The 23,851-nt window shown below is 41.3% G+C and overlaps 1 protein-coding gene across 1 annotated transcript in view; it reads left to right on the top strand.

Annotated features, from left to right (window-relative positions):
* Positions 1–21,963: 21,963 nt before the first annotated feature.
* The window catches only part of NFKBIZ (NFKB inhibitor zeta), an 11,868-nt gene continuing 9,980 nt past the window's right edge, over positions 21,964–23,851 (top strand). Inside the window, exon 1 of the mRNA XM_059392045.1 lies at positions 21,964–22,600. Within this exon, the coding sequence (XP_059248028.1) occupies positions 22,312–22,600 (289 nt within the window). The 5' untranslated portion in view covers positions 21,964–22,311. The remainder of the gene's footprint in view (positions 22,601–23,851) is intronic.

Raw genomic sequence — 23,851 nt, 5'->3', positions numbered from 1 at the left:
CCAACAGTTCAGCTAATGCTGTTACTATTTAATGAAGTTGATCATTATGGTTGGACATTTAGGTTTATAATAAAATATTAAGCACTGGTTTATATATAGTTTCATTAGGTTAAATCATGGACTTTTATTTTGGAATGACAGCATTAATTTCATTTAGTGGATCTCCTCATATTCTAGAGCTCAGATGATTGATTTGATGCTCCTTGTGAAAGGGATAATCCATAATAAGGCCCTTCTATGCACATTATATTTTCTAGAAGTTTTCTTACTAAGAGTAACCTTTCATTAGCAGTACAAAACAGACCTTTGGTGTTCCACTATGATCCATTTTACCATTATGAACAACCATCATTTTTTCAAACTTTTAAAACAAATTTTATTTATTTATGAAGGAGAGAGAGTGTGTGCATAAGAAGGGGGGAATGGCAGTCAGTGGGAGAAACAGGCTCCCTGCTGAGCAAGGAGCCCAAAATAGGACTCCATCCTAGGACCCTGGGATCATGACCTGAGCCGGAGGCAGCCACTTGACATTGATTGACATTACCTGGCTTCAGGTATTATGTTTCAGATTGCTACATTGGGGTGTAACAAGAATATTTGGTAAGCCTTTACATATTCATATTATATGCCAGAGATGAGTCTTTTCTGGGCCCTATTAAAGGAAAAAGCAATTACTGGGAGAAGCACCAGGAAATTACCAACCCCCCAAGGATGCTCAGCATTATCTGGGTATATTCAGTTTATTAGCATTAGCTAGTTACTTATGTTAGAAATTCCACTTTAAGTGCATTCATTCTCTTGTGTTAATTATTTTCTTCAGGGTTTATGTCTACAGTGTGGTCTCAGTGCCTTATAATGCCTGACTTCTCAGTTGTAATAACTAGATAGGATTTTGAAGGTGTTCTTTTTCTCTTTGAAAGTAAGACTGCAGTTCCTGAGAATTGGGAGCACCTAGGAATGGGGGGACGACTGGGAAGTGGTGGGAGATAAGAGGGTTGCTGAAGGCAGAACTTTATAGGATACAGAAGGCAGAAGGGCACAAAATGCACTTCACCAAGTACAGTCTAACCTATCTCTTGAAAGTGCATTTACATTTTAACCTATATTTTATTTTTTAAGATTTTATTTTGAGAGAGAGAGAAGGAGCAGGGGAGGGGGCAGAGGGAGAGGGAGAAGGACTCCCCACTCAGCCGGGAGCTAGATCTCTCTCCATCCATCCCAGGACCCTAGCTAGGGTCATGACCTGAGCTGAAGGCAGAGGCTTAACTGACTGAGCCACCCAGTTGCCCCACATTTTAACTTTTTTAAAAAGTGTGAATTTAAGTATCATATTTTGATTTATTTTTTAAAATATTTTATTCATTTGAGAAAGAGCACAAGTGGAGAGAGGGACAGTGGGGGAGGGAGAGGGGGAAAAGAATCTCTCAAGCCCACTCCACACTGAGCAGGGAGCCCCATACAGGGTTGGATCTCTCACAACACTAAGGTCAGAACCTGAGCTACTCCGAGGGCCCTCATACTCGCTTTAATAATATTCTCCATTGAATGAGAGGAAGTCAGGAAGAAGGATTTCCTGCTAAAGTTTTAAGGATTTTTTGGTCTTTAGCTCTAGATGTCCATTCCTATTGGCGACTCACACATGTCTGGTCTAATTATAAAGGTGCATTTTAACACTGCGGGGGGTGCGGGGGGGTGGCTGGGGAAGCAATACAGGGATTACAGTTGTAATTGTCCCAGAAGGAAAAGGAGTCACAGTGAAACCAAATGTCATAGGCAAAATCCTTTAAATGTTACTCAATAGTTCATTCTCTGTTTAAATTCACCCCACTCTACCCGCTGCCCCTGCCCCTGCCCCAGTGAAAATAACGCGATCCTGTTAAAGAACCACTGCATTAGTTATGTCTCAGATTATCCTTTGTCACTGAAGGCACAGGACTACTGAAGGCGATACTACTTTTTGATTGCCATGCTTTGAAAAGCTGTGTTGTAGGAAGTATCAAGATCCCCCCCCCCCCCCCCCCCCCCCCCACCCCCCCAAGACCTACTGGAAAAAAGCTAAATAAGAAGAGGTGAATCAAATGAGGGAGCAACGCCAATGCCCGGTGTGGATTCATTGAGATTTTAGAAAGGCATCCCTAGGAAAAATGTTTTGTTTTTTGTATTTTCCTTTGATTCCTCTGCGGGATTCCAGTCCAGGTCTTGGAACCGGCCCTCGAGGGGACTGTCCGGGACTCGGGTTGGTACCTTTTTGGCTTGGGAATTTCCAGTATGCAGAAAAAAAAATCCACAAACCTAGTCGTCCTGGCCCCCTCCCCGCCTCCTCCGCCCCTCCTCCGTGCCCACGCAACCCCTTTCGAGCGGCCGTTTGATTGTATTCTGTATTTTAGAAAATAGGTCCTTAGCTTCCCCCGCCCCCATGCGCTCTAGAGTGCTGAACAGAAAGCGGATGCTATAAAGGGGGACGGGGAGAGGGGCTGGCCCCTTATTGCCACGAGGTCAGACGCCGAGTTTTAGAGAAAGAGGCTGCTTAACTGCTGCTGCTTATCATGTAACCTCAAAAGGAAACTGATCATCTCTCTCATGCTCTCACGTACTTGGGTTTATTATCGCTGATTACAGCTGGAAACAATTGATTTGCCTTTACGTATTTCTATGACTTGGCTCTTCAAACACTAAGGTATATTTTTATTATTTGATATTTAGTATGAAAAAGTCTCTTAAATGCTAAGCTTTTCTCCCCCCCCCCCCCCATATTCATTCTTGACTTTGAAATCACTTTCTGATCATATTTGTTTGGGGGCAAAATATTGGGGGGCAGTGTTTTAGGGGGGAAATAATCTGGGATATTTCTCTAGCTTGGTAATAGCCGTGAGTCTCATCTGTTTGCCTTGAAGGGTCAGGAAGAACTAAAATGTTGATGGAGAAGGTGGAGAGGATGCCTGATGGAAATACCATAAATCTGATACAATAATTTATCTTTAGTCTGTGATGTAAAACTGTGATACCCCAAGGCAGAAATCTGCTGGGTTTGAGTGTGGATTTAGAGGTGTAGTTTCTCTCTCACTCATTTAATGCCCTCATTGATTCTTATGTTACCCCTGTAAAATTAAAGACAAGTATTACAAGACAATTTTATGAGTGAGGGAAATCTTGAAATTTGATGACCTGGCTGGACCCCCAGATTTATGACAATTTCTATAAGGTATTTGAAGGAATTCTTTGCGAATAAAAATACATTTCTAGGTAGGGTGCATTAGAGATTCTCTTCACAAGGATCAGTAGATTTGTAAACTGGCTGTCAAGGGGTGGGTGTGTCCTAAAGAGGGTGACATTTACTATATACATTTTAAGCACTTGGTGCTTATATATTCCACCACTTTAAATCTACCATCTAAAGAAATACAGTATCTGGACAGGTGAAATACTTTTTGCCTTAGATAGTAGGTGGTTTAGACAGTAAAAGGAGAGAAACATTTGCAAGTCTTATTCATTACCCTCAGTAATCTCTGATAGAGGAGTAGATCAATGAAACAGATCATCTATAAACTTGAAGAGAATCCTGAAGTCTTTTTATCTGGCTTCAGGATACAGTGTATGATCTCTATTTTGCTTACATTAAAGATACAGTGGGGCAGGGTACAAGGTGAAGAGCCCTGGGGCCACAGAAGTGTCAGTCTGGGATGAGTAACACAAGAAATCAGTGCGTAACACCTGTAATGTTAAATGTTTGGCGCATCCTTTCTAGCATGGAGGTGGTGACCATGGTCAGCATAATTTAGTTGCCCAGATGCAGACTTTTCCTTACTGAGGAAAGGATGCAAACCTTTCTCCTTCTACTTTAGCCTGGAAGAAGTCCTGCTCTCAGAAAATCAAAGAAACCCTCTCAGAAGTTAAAGAGCCGCTAATGAGGGAATGAAATCTTCCCCAAAAAACCGTTTCCTTTTGGTTTATAGCTGACTGATCTGGTGGCTTCTTGATTTCTCCCGGCCACCCCTCACAGGTTAACAGGAAGATCTGGAGGCTGAACTTGGCTTGATGCTGAACGCCTGAGGGTGAGAAAGGCAGATAATTCTAACCCAGTGGGGTGTAGATGTTACCTTGACCTTGGCTGATGGGCCAAGGGCTGATGGGATGTTTTCTAAAATTTCTAAGATTCTTGGATCTCTTAAATCAATTTTTGAGGTTGCCTCAAAGTTACTGTGAATTTTACTTAAAGGCATTGTACTGTGATTTCTTGTGAACTAAGATATTTTGGTGGTTTAGCATGCTTTTAACCAATTTGAATTTCCACTATTTTCTGAGAGGAGAACGCACGAATACGTCTGAGAGGGGAATTCAGCTCTCTGCTGACTGGCAGTTTCAGAGTTATGTAATCTTTAACGGGTTCCCAGAGAGCATCACGCCCCCTATGGTTTTGGTGAAGCCTCTCATTCAAGCGAGCATTATGTGGTTTCTGATTAAAGCACTTCCTGTTCCTTTAATTTGGGACTGTGAGGTAAAACACTTTCCTTACAAATTTAGTAGATAAACGTATTTTACTGTTCCTTTGGGGGAGTTACCAGTAGTGAATTAACATTTATTAAGCACTTCTTTTGGGAGTTGACCAGCAAGATCTCATTTAACCTTCATAGTAGCATCTGAGATAGACATAAGGCTACTTTTATAGGTGATTGAACAAATAGTTCAAGATCCCCTAGGTGGTAAGGGGCAGAAGTTGGAGTTGAATCTGAAGGGGTCGTCTCTGTAGCTAGTACCCTTGCCACCAGACCACTGGGGTATTAGCAGAGTACTATGAGGAGATGTCGGCCACTTTCAAGGGCTCTGATTTCCCCAGGGTCCTTCCCTTTCTCTTGCTCACACCTGGCTACCCCCACTTCCTGTTCAGATTCAATTGATAAAGTTTAGATTGATTACCACATAAGCTTTCATATTTTAAGAAGACCATAGGAACATCTTTCCTACCTACAAGAGTAAAGCTGTCTGGTGGAACTGATGAAAGTGGCTGGGCTAGTGGGTTCAAAGAGGCATTTTTGGACACAAAGCTTGGGATTATAAAGAAAGGGAATTCCACCCTACGTTACCCTTGCTCCTCACAGGACATTTCCTCCTGTGGTAGAAACCCAAGGCTTGAAAGAGCACTGCTAGTCAAAACTGGTGAAGGGCCCACTGCTACTGCTTCTGAAGAGGAACTGTGGGCCCCTTACCCATTCACCTGCTCTCTACCATCCCTGCTAATGCAGAGTGAGTTAAGTACCTGAATTACCTTATTTCAGAGGTAGCTCCCCAGGATAGAAATTTGCATGCTTTGTATCTGTTGATTCTTTAACAATTTCATACGATCTTTTTCTAGTTTGTATTTCCTATAGGCTCTATAGTATGAGTGGAATAATTCGTCTACTTGGTTAAAAAATAGAATGCTCTGATGAGCTAAGGAAGAATTTTGAGAGCTGTCCTTTAAAGCAGTTCTTCTCAAACTCTAATATGCATGAGAATTATCTGGAGATCTTGTTGAACTACAGATTCTGTGTCAGTAGGTCTAAGGCAGAGCTTAACATTTTGCATATTTCATAAGTTCTCATGTGATAATAGGCTGGTCCAAGGTCCATATTTGGAGTCACAAAGTTTTAAGGCTCTTTAAATTCTAATTTAATAAGAGCAGTTTTGGGAGTTGACCAGCAAGATCTCATTTAACCTTCATAGTAGCATCTGAGATAGACATAATAAGGCTACTTTTATAGGTGATTGAACAAATAGTTCAAGATCCCCTAGGTGGTAAGGGGCAGAAGTTAATAAGAGCAGTTATGGAGTTTTTCTTTAAAATCTGTATATGTCACTTCTACATGTATCATGTAGAAAAGTAAATTTTGCCATAGTTATGTTAAACAAGGGTAATGCTACATTATTTACATGATACCAAATATCCGAATTAAAATTTTCAAAATCTTGTCAGTCACCTGAATATTTTATCTATACAATCACAACTTCCAGATGTTTGAAGACACTGAGAACGAATTTTTCACCTTTCATTCAGAAGTTTAGTACTGTGCTTAAACTTTTGATATTGGCATAAGACTTTTTGACACATTTTAGTGTTGGTTAGTATGTGTGTGTCCCTAGTCCTGTGATTATTTCAGTCAAATTTGCTATTTGTCATGGGACCCATTTTTTAGAGTGGCTAATGCAGTAAATCATGCCTTCTTGAAAAGGGTGATATTATCCCCAAGAGGGCAAAATTGGTTCTTGGGAGAGGAAAATATCTTAAATATTACAGTAGTTTGTGGCCTTGTAAAGGACTCTAATAGTACATAAACAGATACAGAGTTTATCTGTGGTTTTAAACTTTCGTTGGGGACATTTAGGGAAGAAATATCTGAGAAGTCTCCTTATGCAGTGTGATAATGAAAACAAGGTTGGACACACAACTGTAAATGCTTGTTCAGTTGTTTTTCTGGCTTGTTCTCTCTTTGTGTCTTTCTTTGTGTCTGCCTCATTGCCCCAGCTTTTTAAAGTATCTGCTTCCAGAAAAGGGATGATTTCTGCTGTTTTTTCCCCCATATTTCTTTACTTCAGGAGTATTTTCTTCTATTATATCCTTAAGTGTTTTTAATATTCTAATTGAGATATTTAATATTTAATTGTGATAAAATATATGGGACATAAAATTTACCGTCTTAACTATTTTTCAGTGTAGAGTATGGGGGCATTAAGTACATTAGCATTGTTGTACAACCATTACTACTGTTCATCTTCAGAAATTTTTCATCTTCTCCAACTGAAAATCCACCTCTACTGAACGATAACTCCCGGTTTCCCCCACCTCTCTCAGACCTTGGCAACCACCATTCTACTTTCTGTCTCTATGAAGTTGGTGATTCTAAGTGCTTCATGTAGGTGGAATCATACAGTATTTGTCCTTTTGTGACTGGTTTATTTTACTTAGCATAACGTCTTCAAAGCTTATCCATGTTATAGCATGTGTCAAAAATTCCTTCTTTTATAAGACTGAATAATATTGCGTTGTATGTATATACTCCATTTTGTTTGTCCATTCATCCCTCAGTGGCCAGTTGGCTTGCTTCTATCTTCTGGCTCTTGTGAACAGTGTTGCTGTGAACATGGGTAAATAAGAATCTGTTTGAGTTCCTGCTTCCAGTTCTTTTGGGTGACACCTAGAAGTGGAATTGCTAGATCATACAGTAATTCTGTGTTTAATATTTGGAGGACCTGCTATACTGTTTTCTATAGCCCCATGATGATGGCTTTACTTCATTCTGTGCAGCTTGCTAGAGTGCAGTGAGAAAATGTACCATGAATAGATGTCAGAAAATGATAGGAAATTCAGAAAAAAAAAAATCTGCAGAATGATTCAGTACTGCAACTATTAAAACAAATCAGCCTCACCCTTGCCTGTCTACATATTACAATGTACACACATACAAACAAATGCATGGTTGGGAATAACTCCCATGAGAATCACTGAGGTAATGCACTTAGATTCCATATGGGTCAGATCCTTTTGAAAATGTGTGCCCCTTGTTATGGATTCCCACATTTAAAAGAAACCTAAAGAGGCTTGTGGGACGTTCAAGGATAGAACTGCCAAGGTGATCCACAGATGCGAAAGAAGATGCACTGAACCAAAAACACCTTGAGGATGGGAATTGTGTGACTTCAGATTTTTACTCTCCTCTTCCTCTTGTCCCCCTCCTCCCTCCCTTTTGCGGTGTAAGCACATGGTCACTCCATGAGTTTTGGTTGAACGCAAAATGGGGGGAAAATGGAAATCACCCAGAATGGAAAAAAAAAAAAAAGTGAATTTTAAATTATTTTCTAATCTGTGAAAAACTATTTTGAAGACCATAAGAACCTTCCATTTCATACCTTTGCAAAGGGTAAAGGAGGTGGGTTTAATGAGGGAAGATAAGGGTTGGAGGAAACCATAAATGATCACTGGGCAAGACTGCTGAATTTACCCTTGGCCTCTCTAGTAACATGACAGATGGACTAGAACTATCTGATACGTCATGGACCTTCCCAGTCCCGCTACCCTTTGGCGAAGCTTCAGATCTTTTAAACAGGCAACGAAAACAGTTTAGTTTATCTGTGGCATTGTACACCATCCAGCATTAAGATAAGAAAGGGGTCCTTCAAAACAACACTAATGTCAAATCCAGGGATGATGCCAGCTTTCAGCCAGACAAAGTGTTTGTAGCAAATAGGAAGAGAAATGTATGGTGATAATAATGTTGAAGGACATGCTCCCTCCATCTTATACCTCACTTATGTTTGTCAATTATCCAGATTTCATGGTTGTTCATTTTGGGAGGCCTCTTTTATTTTTTTATTTTTATTTATTATTTATTTATTTATTTTTAAAAGTTTAAAAAAAATTTTCAGCATAATAGTATTCATTATTTTTGCACCACACCCAGTGCTCCATGCAATCCGTGCCCTCTCTAATACCCACCACCTGGTTCCCCCAACCTCCCACTCCCCTGCCACTTCAAACCCCTCAGATTGTTTTTCAGAGTCCATAGCCTCTCATGGTTCACCTCCCCTTCCAATTTCCCTCAACTTCCTTCTCCTCTCTATCTCCCTATGTTCTCCATGCTATTTGTTATGCTCCACAAATAAGTGAAACCATATGATAATTGACTCTCTCTGCTTGACTTATTTCACTCAGCATAATCTCCTCCAGTCCCATCCATGTTGCTACAAAAGTTGGGTATTCATCCTTTCTGATGGAGGCATAATACTCCATAGTGTATATGGACCACATCTTCCTTATCCATTTGTCCGTTGAAGGGCATCTTGGTTCTTTCCACAGTTTGGCGACTGTGGCCATTGCTGCTATAAACATTGGGGTAAGATGGCCCTTCTTTTCACGACATCTGTATCTTTGGGGTAAATACCCAGAAGTGCAGTTGCAGGGTCATAGGGAAGTTCTATTTTTAATTTCTTGAGGAATCTCCACTCTGTTCTCCAAAGAGGCTGCACCAACTTGCGTTCCCACCAACTGTGTAAGAGGGAGGCCTCTTTTAAAATACAAATAGCCTTTGGGAAAGATTTCTGTTTATGTCTCAGGGTGAATTAATTCTGAAATGACTTCTTCAAATTTTACTGGAAGAGAAGGGCATGGAGACTGCTCTGATCACACTGAAGATATGGGGCGAGAGGCAGTGGTAGGAGCAGCACAGAGAGAGTAGAATGTGGAGGTTAAAATCAAACTCGATTCCTCCCTACTCTCCTTCACCTGGCTTCCATATTTCTGTTCATGGGGCTGCCACTCTATCAGTCTTTCAGGTGTTGGAGTTACTTCGGACTCTCTCCTATCTTTCTGTGTTCAGTCTGTTGCCAGTCCCATAGAGCATATATCTGAAATATTTCTCTCAAGAATTCCCCACTTTCTAGTCCCATAGATACCACTCTCCTTCCATCCTTTAGGACCAGTCACTACTGTGGACTGTCTGTCCTGATTACCTACATTCAGCTGCTGCTTTGTGCTTCCTAAATACTTCCTAAAGTATGCTTTTTCCAGTTTAAAAGTCCTGAATGGGTCCCCATGATTTATGACATGAACTCTGACATTTTCAGTGGCATCAAGACTCTGTAGTCAAATCCAAATCTGACTCCATGATTCTTTTCTATATTCTCTTCAAGTTTGGCTTATGGTCCAAAGAGGCCAGAATGCTTAACAAGCAAGATTTTTTTTTTTTTTTAAGATTTTATTTATTTATTTGACAGGCAGAGATCACAAGTAGGCAGAGAGGGAGGCAGGGAGGTGGGGGAAGCAGGCTCCCTGCTGAGCAGAGAGCCCGATGGGGGGCTCGATCCCAGGACCCTGGAATCATGACCTGAGCCGAAGGCAGAGGCTCTAACCCACTGAGCCACCTGGGTGCTCCTTAACAAACATGTATTAATGGAGCCTTGAAAAATGGATAATTATAACTATCATTGTTGAATGTATACTGTGTGCTGGGAGTGGTGCTACGCATACCATGTACACTACCTCACTTAACCTACATACTGACTGCATTCACTGCATTCAGTGAATGTTTCCATTTTATGGATGAGAAAATGGAGTCTTAGAGAAGTTAATTAAACCTACATGATTGTTAAGTGAATGGAGCTGGGATATGAACCCAGGTTTGCTTGACTTCAAAATCCCATGCTTTTCAGCAAGAGATGAAGAAAATAGGACAGTAATTCTAGCTTGGATGAAAGTTAGGGACAAGAGGGGCATCCCTGGGTGGCTCAGTTGGTTAATTGTCCAACTCTTGATTTAGGCTCAGGTCATGATCTCAGAGCTGTGATACTGAGCCCTCTGTGCCCCTGCCCCGCTACCTCACCCCAACCCCACCCGAAAAGTTAGGGACAAGAATTAGTGTGCTATTTTCCAGGACCACTCATAAGTACTGCGTGTTGAGTAGTAAATGGGAGTAAGATGGGATAGTACATCAGTTTGTTAGGGCTGCCTTAGCACAATCCCACAGACACACATAAACTGGGACATTAGTATCTAAATCAAACTGCAAAGTTCACACAAGATAATGTACAATATATGTAAACTGTTTGACACATCCTAGACACTTAATATGTTTTAGTTCCTTTTCTGCTCCCATAATCATTATGACCACTGAGAAAATCTCCACCTATTTATGTGTGTATGGTTGGGAGGACCACGGGGGTAGATTACCTATTGGACAAAAACCTGTCTAGTTATAACTTGTGTCTCTATAGCATTTTCCCTCCAGTGCCCTTTCACATTTATGCAGACTGGTTAGGAAGGAGCCCAGTGTATTAAAAAAGAAAAAAAAAGTCATAATTGTACGGGGCGCCTGGCTGGCTCAGCTGGGAGGACATGAGGCTCGATTTTGGGATTGTGAGTTTGAGCCCCACATTGGGTATAGAGATTATTTAAAAATAAGTAAACTTAAAGAATCATAGTAGTAGAATTTGTAAGTCAGAAAACTATTACATAATAAACAACTACTAAAGATGTACTATATTGGCCATGAGGTTCTCCTGTTAACATCTTTCATTTTTCTCTATTTCTAACAAGCATGTTCAAATTTTATCTCTTAATCTCATTCTGGATTTTACAGACTTTCCCTCCTGCCCTGCAGAGTGCCCTGTTCCCATCAGCCTGTACTTCCCTTTACAGTTTAAAAGTTCCATAAAATTCTAGCAAACAGGGGCACCTGGGTGGCTCAGTCATTAAGCATTTGCCTTCGGCTCAGGTTCTGATCCCAGGGTCCTGGGATTGAATCCTGCGTTGGGCTCCCTGCTCAGCGGGAAGCCTGCTTCTCCTTCTCCCACTCCCCCTGCTTGTGTTCCCTCTCTCACTGTGTTTCTCTCTGTCAAATAAATAAAATCTTAAAAAAAAATTCTAGTAAACAGGGTCTGGGAGACCAAAACAACAAACATTCCTGCAATAAAGGGTAGAGGATAGGTAGAGACCAATCATCTTTTAGTTGCATGTGTTCTGTTCACTTTAACTCTCAGAATGCCTGACCAGTGATACTCAACCATTTACTTTCCCAGCACACCTAAGAGATATGGCATGCTCCCATCAGTAAGGTGCTCTCTGGCCACTACTGTCTTCAAACCGGGGTCATGTGGTTCTCGAAAACGCTTCCTCAGTGTTTCTGAATAGTCCTGTAAGGAGTTCCCCGTCTGTTTGAGAACTATTGCTTTAAATTACTTTACCCCATAATTCTAGTGCCATTTGTATCACTCATATTACCGGAAAAAGAGAAGCTAGATTTAACAACAATCTTCACCTGTATGAAATACAAACGATTCATATTTTTCTTTCCTTACAATTCCTTAGAGAAAAGAAGGAGGGTGGACTTGGTTTAAATGCCTATACTACCTGTAGCTGTATTTCATGAGACACCATAGCACAAGTAGTCATCCTGGTGAAAATAATAAAGAAAAGTGATAAACGTATGTTTGTGTGGACTGTTGGTGCCCACATAGGTATAAGGACACAGGAATCTTTAAGTACAGGTATGATGAGTAAAAGGAAAAGAGACTGATAGAAACCAATGACACCACAAATAACCTGCCATGAAAATTAAAGGAAAAGAAAAGTAGGTGTAACAGATTATCTGATAAGAGCAACCAGATTGCTGAAATGCCTGGATTTTTAAAGAAAGTCACATTTACTTTCTCATAAATAAATACTGTTGCAGAGAAGGGATTAGGTGCTCTTGACTTGGGGAAAGTACAATTTAAGGGAAAATACAAATGGAAACAAAACTAACTTTTTAGGATGTATTTTTTAAGATTCTCAAGTATATGTGTCTATGTATTCATTTATCCAAAGGTATTTGTTAAAGAACAAAATTTTAAGAAGAGATAAGAAGACAATAGTCAGCAATCTATTATCAAATTAAATTCTGTTGATCATAAAATTAATCTAATTATAGGTTAACTAAAAGTAAATATTTTTTGAGCAGCTACAATAATCTGGGCCTTGTTCCAGAGTACGAACAAAAAGACAGTTTATGCCCTCATGGAGCTTATGTTCTCCTGGGAAAAGACAGACAAAACCAAATAGCTATAGAAATACGAAGCCAGGTGGTAATAATATGCTATGAAGATAAACCAAGCAAGGCAAAGGGAGAAAGCCAGAGGTGCTACTTTAGCTAGAGAGGTCTTAGAAAACCCAAAGCTGGCAGAAAAGCAGTTTGAGAACTGAAAGTTTTTGTTCTCTGTGTTTTTTGAACTCTAAGAAAGCTCCCCCACTCCCATAGATTCAACTCTGACCTGTATAGAGTCCAGTTTCCCATCTCCTGCTCTGACCTTTCCTCTGAGTTCTAATTCCATGTTGCCAAGTGTATAATCAAGGGGTCTAAAACCAAACTTTCCATATTCTCCCTTTGTTCCTCCACTGAAACTAAAAGATTATCTTCATTTTTTTTTCTATAAATCTCTAGAAGACCTTAAGATTTGACTCTTTCAGCACCTTTATTCCACTGTAGAAAAGACCTGATACTTTCTTGTCCAAAATGCTTCCATTTATCCCACGGGTCCTCATTCTCATTACCGTCACATTTAAGAGCAGCTGGAGGGGTGCCTGGGTGGCACAGTGAGTTTGTCTTCTGACTCCTGGTTTCGGCTCATTAGCTCAGGTCCTGATCTCAGGGTTGTGAGATTGAGCCCCTCATTCGGTGCTACGCTCAGCGTGGTCTGCTTGAGATTCCCTCCCTGTCTCCCTCTCCCTCTGCTGCCCCCACCCCCTGCTCATGCTCTTTCTCTCTCAAATAAATAAATAAATCTTAAAAAAAAAAAAAAAGAAAAAGAAGCAGCTGGAAGTTTGTTTAGGAAAGCTGTGATATCGATGTTTTTCCCTGTTCAACCACAATTGGACCCCATGACCTCCCATATCATAACTAAAGTTCTATGCCTGGTTTTCAGAACCTATAAAATCCAGCTACATCAAACCTATTCGTTATGGACTGAATTGTGGCTCCCCTCCCATTAATATGTTGAAACCCTAACTGCTAGTATCTCAGAATGTGACTGTATTTGGATATGGGGCTTTTATAGAGGTAATTAAGTTAAAATGAGACCATGAGGATGTACTCTAATCCAATCGGACTGGTGTTCCTATTAGAAGAGGAAGTGACACCAGGGAAGAGTATCTACAGAAAAGGCCATATGTGGGGACATCTGGGTCACTCAGTTGGTTAAGCATCTGCCTTTGGCTCAGGTCATGATCTCAGGGTCCGGGGATCGAGGACTGCATCAGTCTCCTTGCTCAGCAGACAGTCTATTTCTCCCTCTGCCTGCTGCTCCCCCTGCTTGTGCTCTCTCTGTCAGATAAATAAATAAAATATATTAAAAAAGAAAAGAAAAGAAAAAAAAGAAAAGGCCATACACGGTTCTGGTGAGAGAGATTTCAGGAGACACCAACCCTGCTGCCACTTTAACCTTGGACTTGCAGCCTCCAGAACCTTGAGAAAATAAAACTTTGTTGTTTAAGCCTCCCAGACAGTTAACTGAAGCTCAGAGATTAAGCGACAATTTCGCACAGCTGGTAAGTGCCAGAGCGGAGTCTGCAGGTTTCAAAGTCATGACATTACAGTGCCTCTAAGAACTGTTGCTTAAAGTAGGGTTTGGCAGACTTTTTCTGTAATTTGCCCAATTGTAAATATTTTAGATTTTATGGATTAAGAGACAAAAGGCAAGATATTATGTGGGCACCTATATAACCTTTAAAATGTAGCTATTTAAAAATGTCCCATTCAATAAAATGGGTACTAAGTAACAGGTGTTTGGTTGGCTGCTTATAAGGGATACATGGATTGAGAGCTTGTGGTGGGATAGAGGAGATTGACTCATAAATGGGTAATTTCAATTTGAGAGTTCTGATGGAAGTCTTTTTGGGAACACAGAATAGGGGCTGTTAAGTCAGACTGAGTGCGAGTGAAGGTGGGGAGGAGGAGTGTCAGGGAAGGCTCCAGGGGTGGCGTATGGGAGGTGAGGAAGGGGAAAAGCAGAAGTGAAGTCTCAGAGCTGTGGGAAACTCTGTTGAGTTTGGTATTATTGCAGCTAATGAGGAAGGTGGATCTTGTGAGGAAGGCAGGGCTTGGACATTTGCCATTTTAAGAAAACTGAACTTGAAGCCCAAGATGGATGGCTTCAATGGATCTATTGAAGGATCCATAAATAAGGTAGGGGAATTCTTTGATTTAGTCACAGCTAGGGTTTGCTCATTGCAGTCTGGGGGTAGATTCTAAGTGGGCAAGGTTGATGGGTAATCGTTTGGCTCAGGTAAGAGATGAACGGCTATCTTGGACAGTTTAAATAGAAATGGAGAGGAGAGGAAGGTTCCAGAACCAGGTGTTCAACAATTATTAATACAATCTGGAACTTTACTTTGAATCATAATGATACTGCCTACATTCTATCAATAAAATAAAAAAAAATGTTTACTTATCTACTTTAAAAACTGAATTTCCTAAACCAGAAAAAAATTGATGACTGAAATAGCTAAAGCAATCTTGAGAAAGAAGAACAAAACTGGAGGTTATCACAATCCTAGATTTCAAGATAGACTACAAAGCTATAGTAATCAAAACAGTATGGTACTGGCACAAAAACAGACACGAAGATCAATTAAATAGCGTAGAGAGCCCAGGAATACACTCAGGCTTATATGGTCAGTTGATCTATGACAAAGGAAGCCAGAATATGTAATGGGAAAAGACAGTCTTTCAGTAAATGGTGTGTGTTGGGAAAACTGGACAACTACATGCAAAAGAATGAAATTGGACTACTTTCTCACACCATACAAAAATCTCAAAATAGATTAAAGACCTACATGTGAGATCTAAAACCATAAAACTCCCAAAAGAAAACATAGGTAGTAATCTCTTAAACATAGGCCATAGAAAGATTTTTATGGATATATCTCCTCAGGCAAGGGAAACAGAAACAAAAATAAATGGTTGGGACTACATTAAAATAAAAAGCTTTCACACACCAAAGAAAACCGTCAACAAAACAAAAATGCATGCTAGCGAATAGAAGATATTTGCAAATTGTATATCCCATAAGGAGTTAATATCCAAAATATATAAAGAAATACAAAAAAATCTAATTAAAACTGAAAATACAAAAAATCCAATTAAAAAAATGGGCAGAGGACCTGAATAGACATTTTTCCAAAGAAGACATACAGATGATGAGGAGACATATTAAACAGATGCTCAGCATCACTGATCATCAGGGATAAGCACATGAAAACCAAAATAGGGTATCACCTCAGCCCAGGCAGAATGACCAGTATCAAAAAGACAAGAAATAACAAATGTTAGTGAGGATGTGGAGAAAAGGAAACCCTCATGCACTGTTAGTAGGGATGTAAATTAGTGCAGTCACTGTGGAAAACAGTATGGAGTTTTCCTTAAAATATTAAAAATATGAATACCATATGATGCAGTAATTGCACTATTGGGTATTTACCTAAAGAAAGTGAAAACACTAATTGAAAAAGATATACACACCCCTTTGTTTATTGCAACATTATTCACAATAGCCAACAAATGGAAGCAGACCAAGTGTCCATCTATGGATGAATAGATAAAGAGGATATGGGGTGTGAGTGTGTGTGTGTGTGTGTGTGTGTAATGGAATACTACTCAGCCACAAAAAAAGAATGAAAACTTGCCATTTGCAACGACATGGATAGAACTAGAGGATATTCTAAGTGGAATAAGTTAGAAAAAGACAAATATCATATGATTTCACTTATATGTGGAATCTAAAAAACAAAACAAATGAACAAACAAAAAACCAGACTCATAAATACAGAGAACAAACTAGTGGTTGCCAGATAGGAGGTGAGTTGGGCAAAATAGATAAAGGGAATTAAGAGGTACAAGTTTCCAGCTATAAAATAAGACACAGATGAAAAGTACCGCAATGAGAATACAGTCAATAATATTAAATCACTAATGTATGGTGACAGTGACTGTACTTATCGTGGAGAGCACTGTGTAATGTAAAGAACTGCTGGATCAGTATTGTACATCTGAAACTAATGTAACAGTGTATGTCAATTATGCTTCAGTAGTAAATGTAAAAGAGTAAAAAAATTGATCAGTATTGTTTTACATTTTTGCAAGTCTCTTAATATCTGGTTTTAGAGAATTTAATTTGTTGTAATATATTGTTTTGGTTGAAATCTATGAAGAAAATCTAGTTTCATACAGATGTGTAATTGGAAAAGGAAGAAATGTTTTAATAGTTTTCAGATAAATGTGGCTGTTTTTAATATTATACCAAATGGTAGTTCATCAAAGGTTAAATGCAATATGGAATCTGAAACCATAACAGTGAACTTTTTTTATACTTTTAATACATTAATATCCTCTGGTCTTTCCCCCTCCTGGAATGGGGTCTTTACCCATGTGTGATTTTGTAACATCCTGCATTCTTCATTTGGAAAATACTTGGAAAATATTGAGTTATGTAAATTTTCCAAATATTACATTTCACTATATAATATTTAAAAAATTACATTTGTTAATAAATGTCACCACTGACCTCATGAAAAACATTCTCAAATACTGGGAAGGTATGCGGGATCCCGGCTGGCTCAGTCGGTGGAGCATACAACAGATCTCCGGGTTGTAAATTCAAGCTCCACATTGGGTGTAGAGATTCCTTAAAAAAATAAAATCTTAGGGGTGCCTGGGTGGCTCAGAGGGTCAGGGTCCTGGGATGGAGCCTCACATCGGGCTCTCTGCTCAGCGGGGAGCCTGCTTCCCTCTCTCTCTCTCTGCCTCTCTGCCTACTTGTGATCTCTGTCTGTCAAAAAAATAAAATAAAATAAAATAAAATAAAATCTAAAAAAAAAAAAGAAATCTTAAAGGGGTACCCGGGTTGGTCAGTCCATTAAGTGTCTGCCTTCAGCTCAGGTCATGATCTCTTGTCCTGGGATGGAACGCCAGGTCAGGCTCCCTGCTCAGTGGAGAGTCTGCTTCTTCCTCTCCCTCTGCCCCAACTCTTGTTCATGCTCTCTTTCTCAATTAATGAAATCTTAAAAATAAAGAAATAAATAAATACTGGAAAGGTATCAAGCTCAAGGTATCAGGCAGGAAGTTTGCAAATTAGAATTTTCATCTTATCTGATAACAAATACTGTCAGTTGTCTCTTGACATGACAGGCTTACTTAGTTCATTAAAAAAACAAATAACTGACAAACATCCAAGTCAGTATAACCACAATTTGTCAAGTAAACTGGTGTTCATGAAAAATCGTTACTAGTTCAACTCACAACTCAAATAGGATTGGAGTAAAACAAATGGCAGTGTGTTATCGTTTAATCCATTCTAATGGACCAGGTGCTTTTCCAGACAATGATCACAGAATACTAAAAATATGTATATTTCAAGGGTCCATGTTTAATAAAATTAATAACTGTTGCTGTTTCCTCTAGGATTTTTTAAAAAAAAGATTATATTTATTTATTTGACAGAGATTACAAGTAGGCAGAGAGGCAGGAAGAGAGACAGGAGAGCCCCATGTGGGGCTCGATTCCAGGATCCTGGGATCATGACCTGAGCCAAAAGCAGAGGCTTTAACCCACTGAACCACCCAGGTGCCCCTCCTCTAGGATTTTCTTAAGTGACACTTTTTTTTCCTTTTGTTTTCTGCTAGTGGGTGGTGGGGATGAATCCAATGACTGCGATTTCATTTTGTTGGCATGGACCTGATTTGTTGTAAGGCTCCACGGTTTACCCACCACTGCTTTTGTACCATCAGTGCAAATGTCAATAGAATTGTAACAGGGTAGTAGATGAAATTCCAGAAAATTATTGTACATTTTGAATGTCTCAATACCTCTTATGTTTGTTTTCACGCATTCATTTAAGAGATCTTTGGTGATTAGCCAGTGAGAATACCTGATGAATACAACTAAAATATCAAGTCCCGATAGTCTGTAGATCTATCTGTTCCTAAGACAAAAGTGCAGTACTGCAGACAAGATCAGCTTTCATGTTTGCAGTCACATCTTAATTTGCTATATTTTTGGAAAGGGCAGGGCCATTATTTCTTTTGCTATTTTTTTTCATCTAGAAGGAATTCAGCAAAATAAATTCTCTCAGGCTTTATTAATCTCTAGCCTATGATGTTCACTTCTTTAGCCAATGCAGTATAGTAACTTAACCAGAAGATATTTTACTGGCTTTTTCATCTCCAGTTTGAAAGGCTGCACCAAATAATTTCTGGCTTTTGAAAATGTTATTACATCTACATCAAAACAATGAATACCTTTATTTGAAACTTTGAATGATTGACCTCAAAATGGTGTTACAACTTAACTGGCACCATACTATTCAGAAATGTTCTAACGTAGAAGACACAATAAAGTAAATCGTTAACATCTATAAAGCCAAGGGAAAGGTAGCCATCATCATATTTTTACTTCTTATTTATAGTTTTTTTCAGTTGCTTTGGAGCAGATTTCTCTTTCCATGAATCCAGGATCTCACCGATATGCCATTTTCATCTTTTTTCGTATCTTTATATGTAGATGGAGTAGCTGAGCCTTGAGGAAATGAGTCTTATGGTCTCCATTTAAAGCAAAAGGTCAGGCTCTAGAGTCAGACAGATGAGGATTTTAAACTCTTCACCCAGTGATGAGCAGTGTGACCTTGGGGAAATTTGTAAGGCTTCAATTTTTTTTTTTTAAGATTATATTTATTTACTTGACAGACAGAGATCACAAGTAGGCAGAGAGGCAGGCAGAGAGAGAGAGGGGGAAGCGAGGGGAGCCCGATGTGGGGCTCGATCCCAGGACCCTGGTACCATGACCCGAGTCGAGGGCAGAGGCCCCAACCCACTAAGCCACTCAGGCACCCCAAGCCTTCATTTCTTAAATATAGTTTCTGTATTCAGGAATCTGGAAGTGGCTTTGGGGGAATTCTGGCTCAAGGTTGTTCCTAAGACTATAGTAAAAATGTTGGTCAGTGCAGACATCTGAAAGCCTGACATGGTAGAGGGTCTGCTTTCAGAACAATTCTCTCACATTGCTGTCCAGTTGGTGCTGGCCGTTGGCCTTAGTGGACTTTTCCAGAGAGTCCTTATATCATGGAAGCTCTCTCTCTGAGAGTGCAATGTTCTATCATATTTGATTAGAACAATGGTAGTGTCTTATCATTCAACCTCACGGACCAAATTGAGTTTATATTTCAATGTGTAATTGAAGCAAAGTCTATTTAGTTTTGCTTTTTGTAGTGATGTTAAGAAACAAGAATTCTTGACTGTATGTGCGCGGGCTTCTGGGCATTGGGGCTTGTGGTCTTCTCAAACAGTATGATTGCTTTGACATTTCATAGAAAATGTTGAATGTTTATTCTGAAACATTAGTCTTTCACTGACCATATTTATTTATGGGTTCTCTAGAGGCTATGCTTTTGAGCTTGGATTTTTATATACTAAGTAAAACAAGGAATAATTTTAGGGGAAGAATTAATTTTGTAAAAAATATTTGGGCATGAATTTGAAGAGACATGTAAGGACTTTACTATACATAAAATGTTAGTGGGGGGAAAAATACCCAAATAGACTTTATTGTGAAAATCCAACATCTCCTTTGGAGCATCCTTTAAGTGATTTTGGTTCCTGAAGAACTCCAATTACTGGAGTCTTGTATTTCCTGCAGAGATAAAGGAGTTGTTTCCTTTTTATTTTGTAAAAGTTACTGAAATCCAAAAACTGAGAGAAGGGAAAGACAGCAAGAAGTTTGGGGGGCAACACAATACTATTGTGAAAGTAGTAAATATTTACTTTGGAACTCAGCAGGGTCTTTTAATACTGAGTAATAATTCAAGTTCGTTGTCTTCCTGTCTCCCTCCTGGAAGACAGGAGGGAGACATCTGGCCCCCAATCACATCCTGACAGGGGAACCTCTCATTGCTGCCCACATCCAACATGTCCAGACCTGTGGATTGTCTTAGCAATGCTGTCCAGCCCCTTCTTTCCATTTACTTTCATCTTCCTCGTTGCCTCTGTGCCAGGGGCAGGTCAGTTCTTTCCTGGACTATTGCAGTGATTCCTAATGGTCTCTGGGCTACTCCGTTTTACCCCATCTAAGCTGCTTGCAGGTTAATTTTGCCTGCCTCAAATTCTTTCATGTTCACTCAGTGTTTATTAAGGATCCACCATTGCAGCCTGCCACTGGAGGTGCTCCACCCAAAGGCACAAAGTTACTTATTACATTTATGTTATTGTCTTTCCTTTGACTATCCTAGAAGTAAGCTTCCTAATATTTTTGCCCATGCTGTTCCTTCTTCCTGTTAATGCTTTTGGTTGAAGTCCCACCCCATTCTTTAGGGAATGCCACCTCCTTTTGCAAAGATTTTCCTCATGACCTCTTTCCTCCACCACCTTTTTTGGACATTGGTTGGACTTTGTAACCCTCATCATGTTTATTCATAATTGGTTTCTTTTAATATAGCATGTGTGTGCTTACCTTATCATTTCTACAAGATTATAGTGTACCTGAAAGGAGGAATATAATCTTTCATCTTTTTTTTCCCTGCAAACTCCTAGCCATGGTTTTAACAAGATTTAGGACTTCAATAAAGAATTGTGTAAATCCATTAAAAAGTACTTTAGAGGGGCCACTTAAGAGGTGCCTCAGTCCTTTGGGTGTCTGCCTTTGGCTGGGATCCCTGGATGGAGCCCCGGTGCGGGGAGTCAGCCTCTCTCTCTCTCTTCCTTCCCCCACTTGGGCTCCCTCTCCTTTGCTCACTCTCAAATAAAATCTTTAAAAAAGTACTTAAGAAAGATCGAAATTCCTGTTTATCAGATAAAATGTAAAATTATGCAGAAAGAAAAAAATTTATGTATATGAATACAGGCATTTACATGTATGTAGTCATCATTTTGCTACATGGCTTTGTTCAACTTCTTAACTATACAGGGGTGTAGGGCACTGTTTTGTTTTGTTTTTTTTTATTCCCGGGCTGTGCCATAAAATATTTAGTTGTCAGATTATAATTTGAGGACAGAAAAATGGCTTCAACATCTTTCTCAGTTCGCCGTCCCTGCCGAAAGGCACGTTGGCAAACGCTAAGTTAAGAGGACTAAGCCGCTCTGAGGCTCTGGAGAAGACAGGCCCTTAGGAACTTTCCAGAGACGCCTTAAACGGAGCTGGCGGGAAGCTCGCCCCGCCTGGGCGGGCGGAGGGGTGCGCAACGCGCAGCTTCCAGGACTTCCCACAGCCCGGGAACCGGGCCGACCTGTTCCCATCGCCGCCTTCCCGCCTCCCCTTCTCCCTCCGCAGGCCCAGAGCCCCACGCCGCGCGCCGTCTGCCTCCGCGCGGGGCCCGGCTTCTCCCGGCGGGCGGCGGGGCCGGGGGTCGCGGCGCGGGAGGCGCGGCGCGGTAGTGGGGAGGCCGCGCACGGTCGGGGTTTCCAGGTGAAGGGGGTAGACTGCCGGCCCGTTGGGGCGGAGCCGGGCGGGCGGGGCGAGGGCGGAGGGCACATTGCCTCATCCTGTACATTTTACTGGAAACGGGACGCATCCGGAGGAGGGGCGGGGAGGCGGCCCCGACGCGGCCAATGACCCAGCCGGGCTCGGGGGAGGCAAGCGAGGCGGCGGTCCCGGTTCTCCGCCCCCCGGAGGCCGGTTAAATAGCCCGGCAGCCCCGGGCCGCGCCCGTGTCCGCGCCGTCCTCCCGCCGCTCGGTGCTCGAGTCTGCCGGAGCCATAGCAGGGAGGCGGTCCCGCGCAGCGAGCCGGTGGCGCAGGAGTCTGGGTCCCCGAGCGCCCAGCCCGGGAGCATGATCGTGGACAAGCTGCTGGACGACAGCCGCGGCGGAGAGGGGTTGCTGGACACGGCCGGCGACGGTGGCCTCATGACCAGCCCGCTGAACCTGGCCTATTTCTACGGCGCGTCGCCGCCGGCCGCGGCCCCGGGCGCCTGCGACGCCGTCTGCTCGTCGTCGGGGCCCTCAGCTCCCGGCTCGCCCGGCTCCGACTCCTCCGACTTCTCCTCCGCCTCGTCCGTGTCCTCCTGCGGGGCCGTGGAGTCCCGGCCGAGAGGCGGCGCGCGTGCGGAGCGACTGCAAGGTACCCCCCGGCCCGGGCGGGGGCAGTCCCGGCACCCCCGGCACCCCCGGCACCCGTGTCTCCCCGGGCTCTTGGCGGCCCACGCGCTGGGAGGGGAAGGTCCGCGCCGCCCAGGTGCGAAGCACCTCGGCCAGACCTTAGGTCTCGTCGGTGACTGCCTTAGCGGCAGTGTATCATCACACTGGCCGTCATTTATTAGGCGGTTACTAGATGACTTGTTCTGTGCCAGGCGTTTGATATAGTTCGATGCCCTTTGACCATCCGTAAAATCCGGGCGCCATCCAGTTGGTCTGCTAGCTCAAAGGGCCTCTGAGAGCAGAGCTCTGACTTCTGGCGGTGGGGAGGAATCAACAGTAGATTTTATTCCACTCTTTTTCTTTAAAAAAAAAAAAAAAAAAAAGTGCTTTATTAAGCCATAATTCATGTACGTGTGGCGAGTTTTTGGTTTTGATGTAGGTATAACTTTTTCTTGTGGCCACCAGTGAGGTTGGAGTACTGTGTTTAAGGTCAACTTATTTTTTCCTAAGTATTTGTGGAAATTTTAAGTAAAAGGACTTTATGTTAAAGGAAAGAAACGGATATGAAGATGTAAGATGAAACTGGACTGAAAACCAGCTCAGTTTATGTTGTTAGTTTGTGATGTTTTTGCGTTTCAGGAAGTCTACCTCAGATTTCTGGTCTTGTTTTTAATCTATGAGTTTTAGAATGGTTAAATCAAATCTTAAAGAAAGGCATAATGTTTTCCTTACTGTTATGAATTGGTTAGTTTCTTTTCTTAATAAGCCCAGTTGCATAATTAGAGGGAAAACAAGATGGCACTGTGGGTAGACTAAAGAACCTCTAGATAATCTCACATATTGGAAAGTCTAATCAGCATGGTTTTAAAGAACATTCTCATTTAGGTGTTCCCTCCTGAACACCTGAACAACTGAAACAGCCACTTCTGTTTCAGTTGTCTTTTATTTTAAAGAATGATTTTTCATTTTCACTGAAAAAGCGAATTTGTTTTTTAATGTTTATTTGACAGACAGAGATCACAAGTAGGTAGAGAGGCAGGCAGAGAGAGAGAGGAGGAAGCAGGCTCCCTGGTAAGCAGAGCTGGGCTCAATCCCAGGACCCTGGGATCATGATCTCAGCCGAGGGCAGAGGCTTAACCCACTCCCAGGACCCTGGGATCATGATCTGAGCTGAAGTAAGAGGCTTAACCCACTGAGCCACCCAGATGCCCCTGAAAAAGTGAATTTAAAAAAA

The sequence above is a fragment of the Mustela nigripes genome, chromosome 2, assembly GCF_022355385.1.
Source record: "Mustela nigripes isolate SB6536 chromosome 2, MUSNIG.SB6536, whole genome shotgun sequence".
NCBI classification, from domain to species: Eukaryota; Metazoa; Chordata; class Mammalia; order Carnivora; family Mustelidae; genus Mustela; species Mustela nigripes.
The sequence above is the reverse complement of the archived record's forward strand: the minus strand, read 5'-3'. Positions and strand labels throughout refer to the sequence as shown.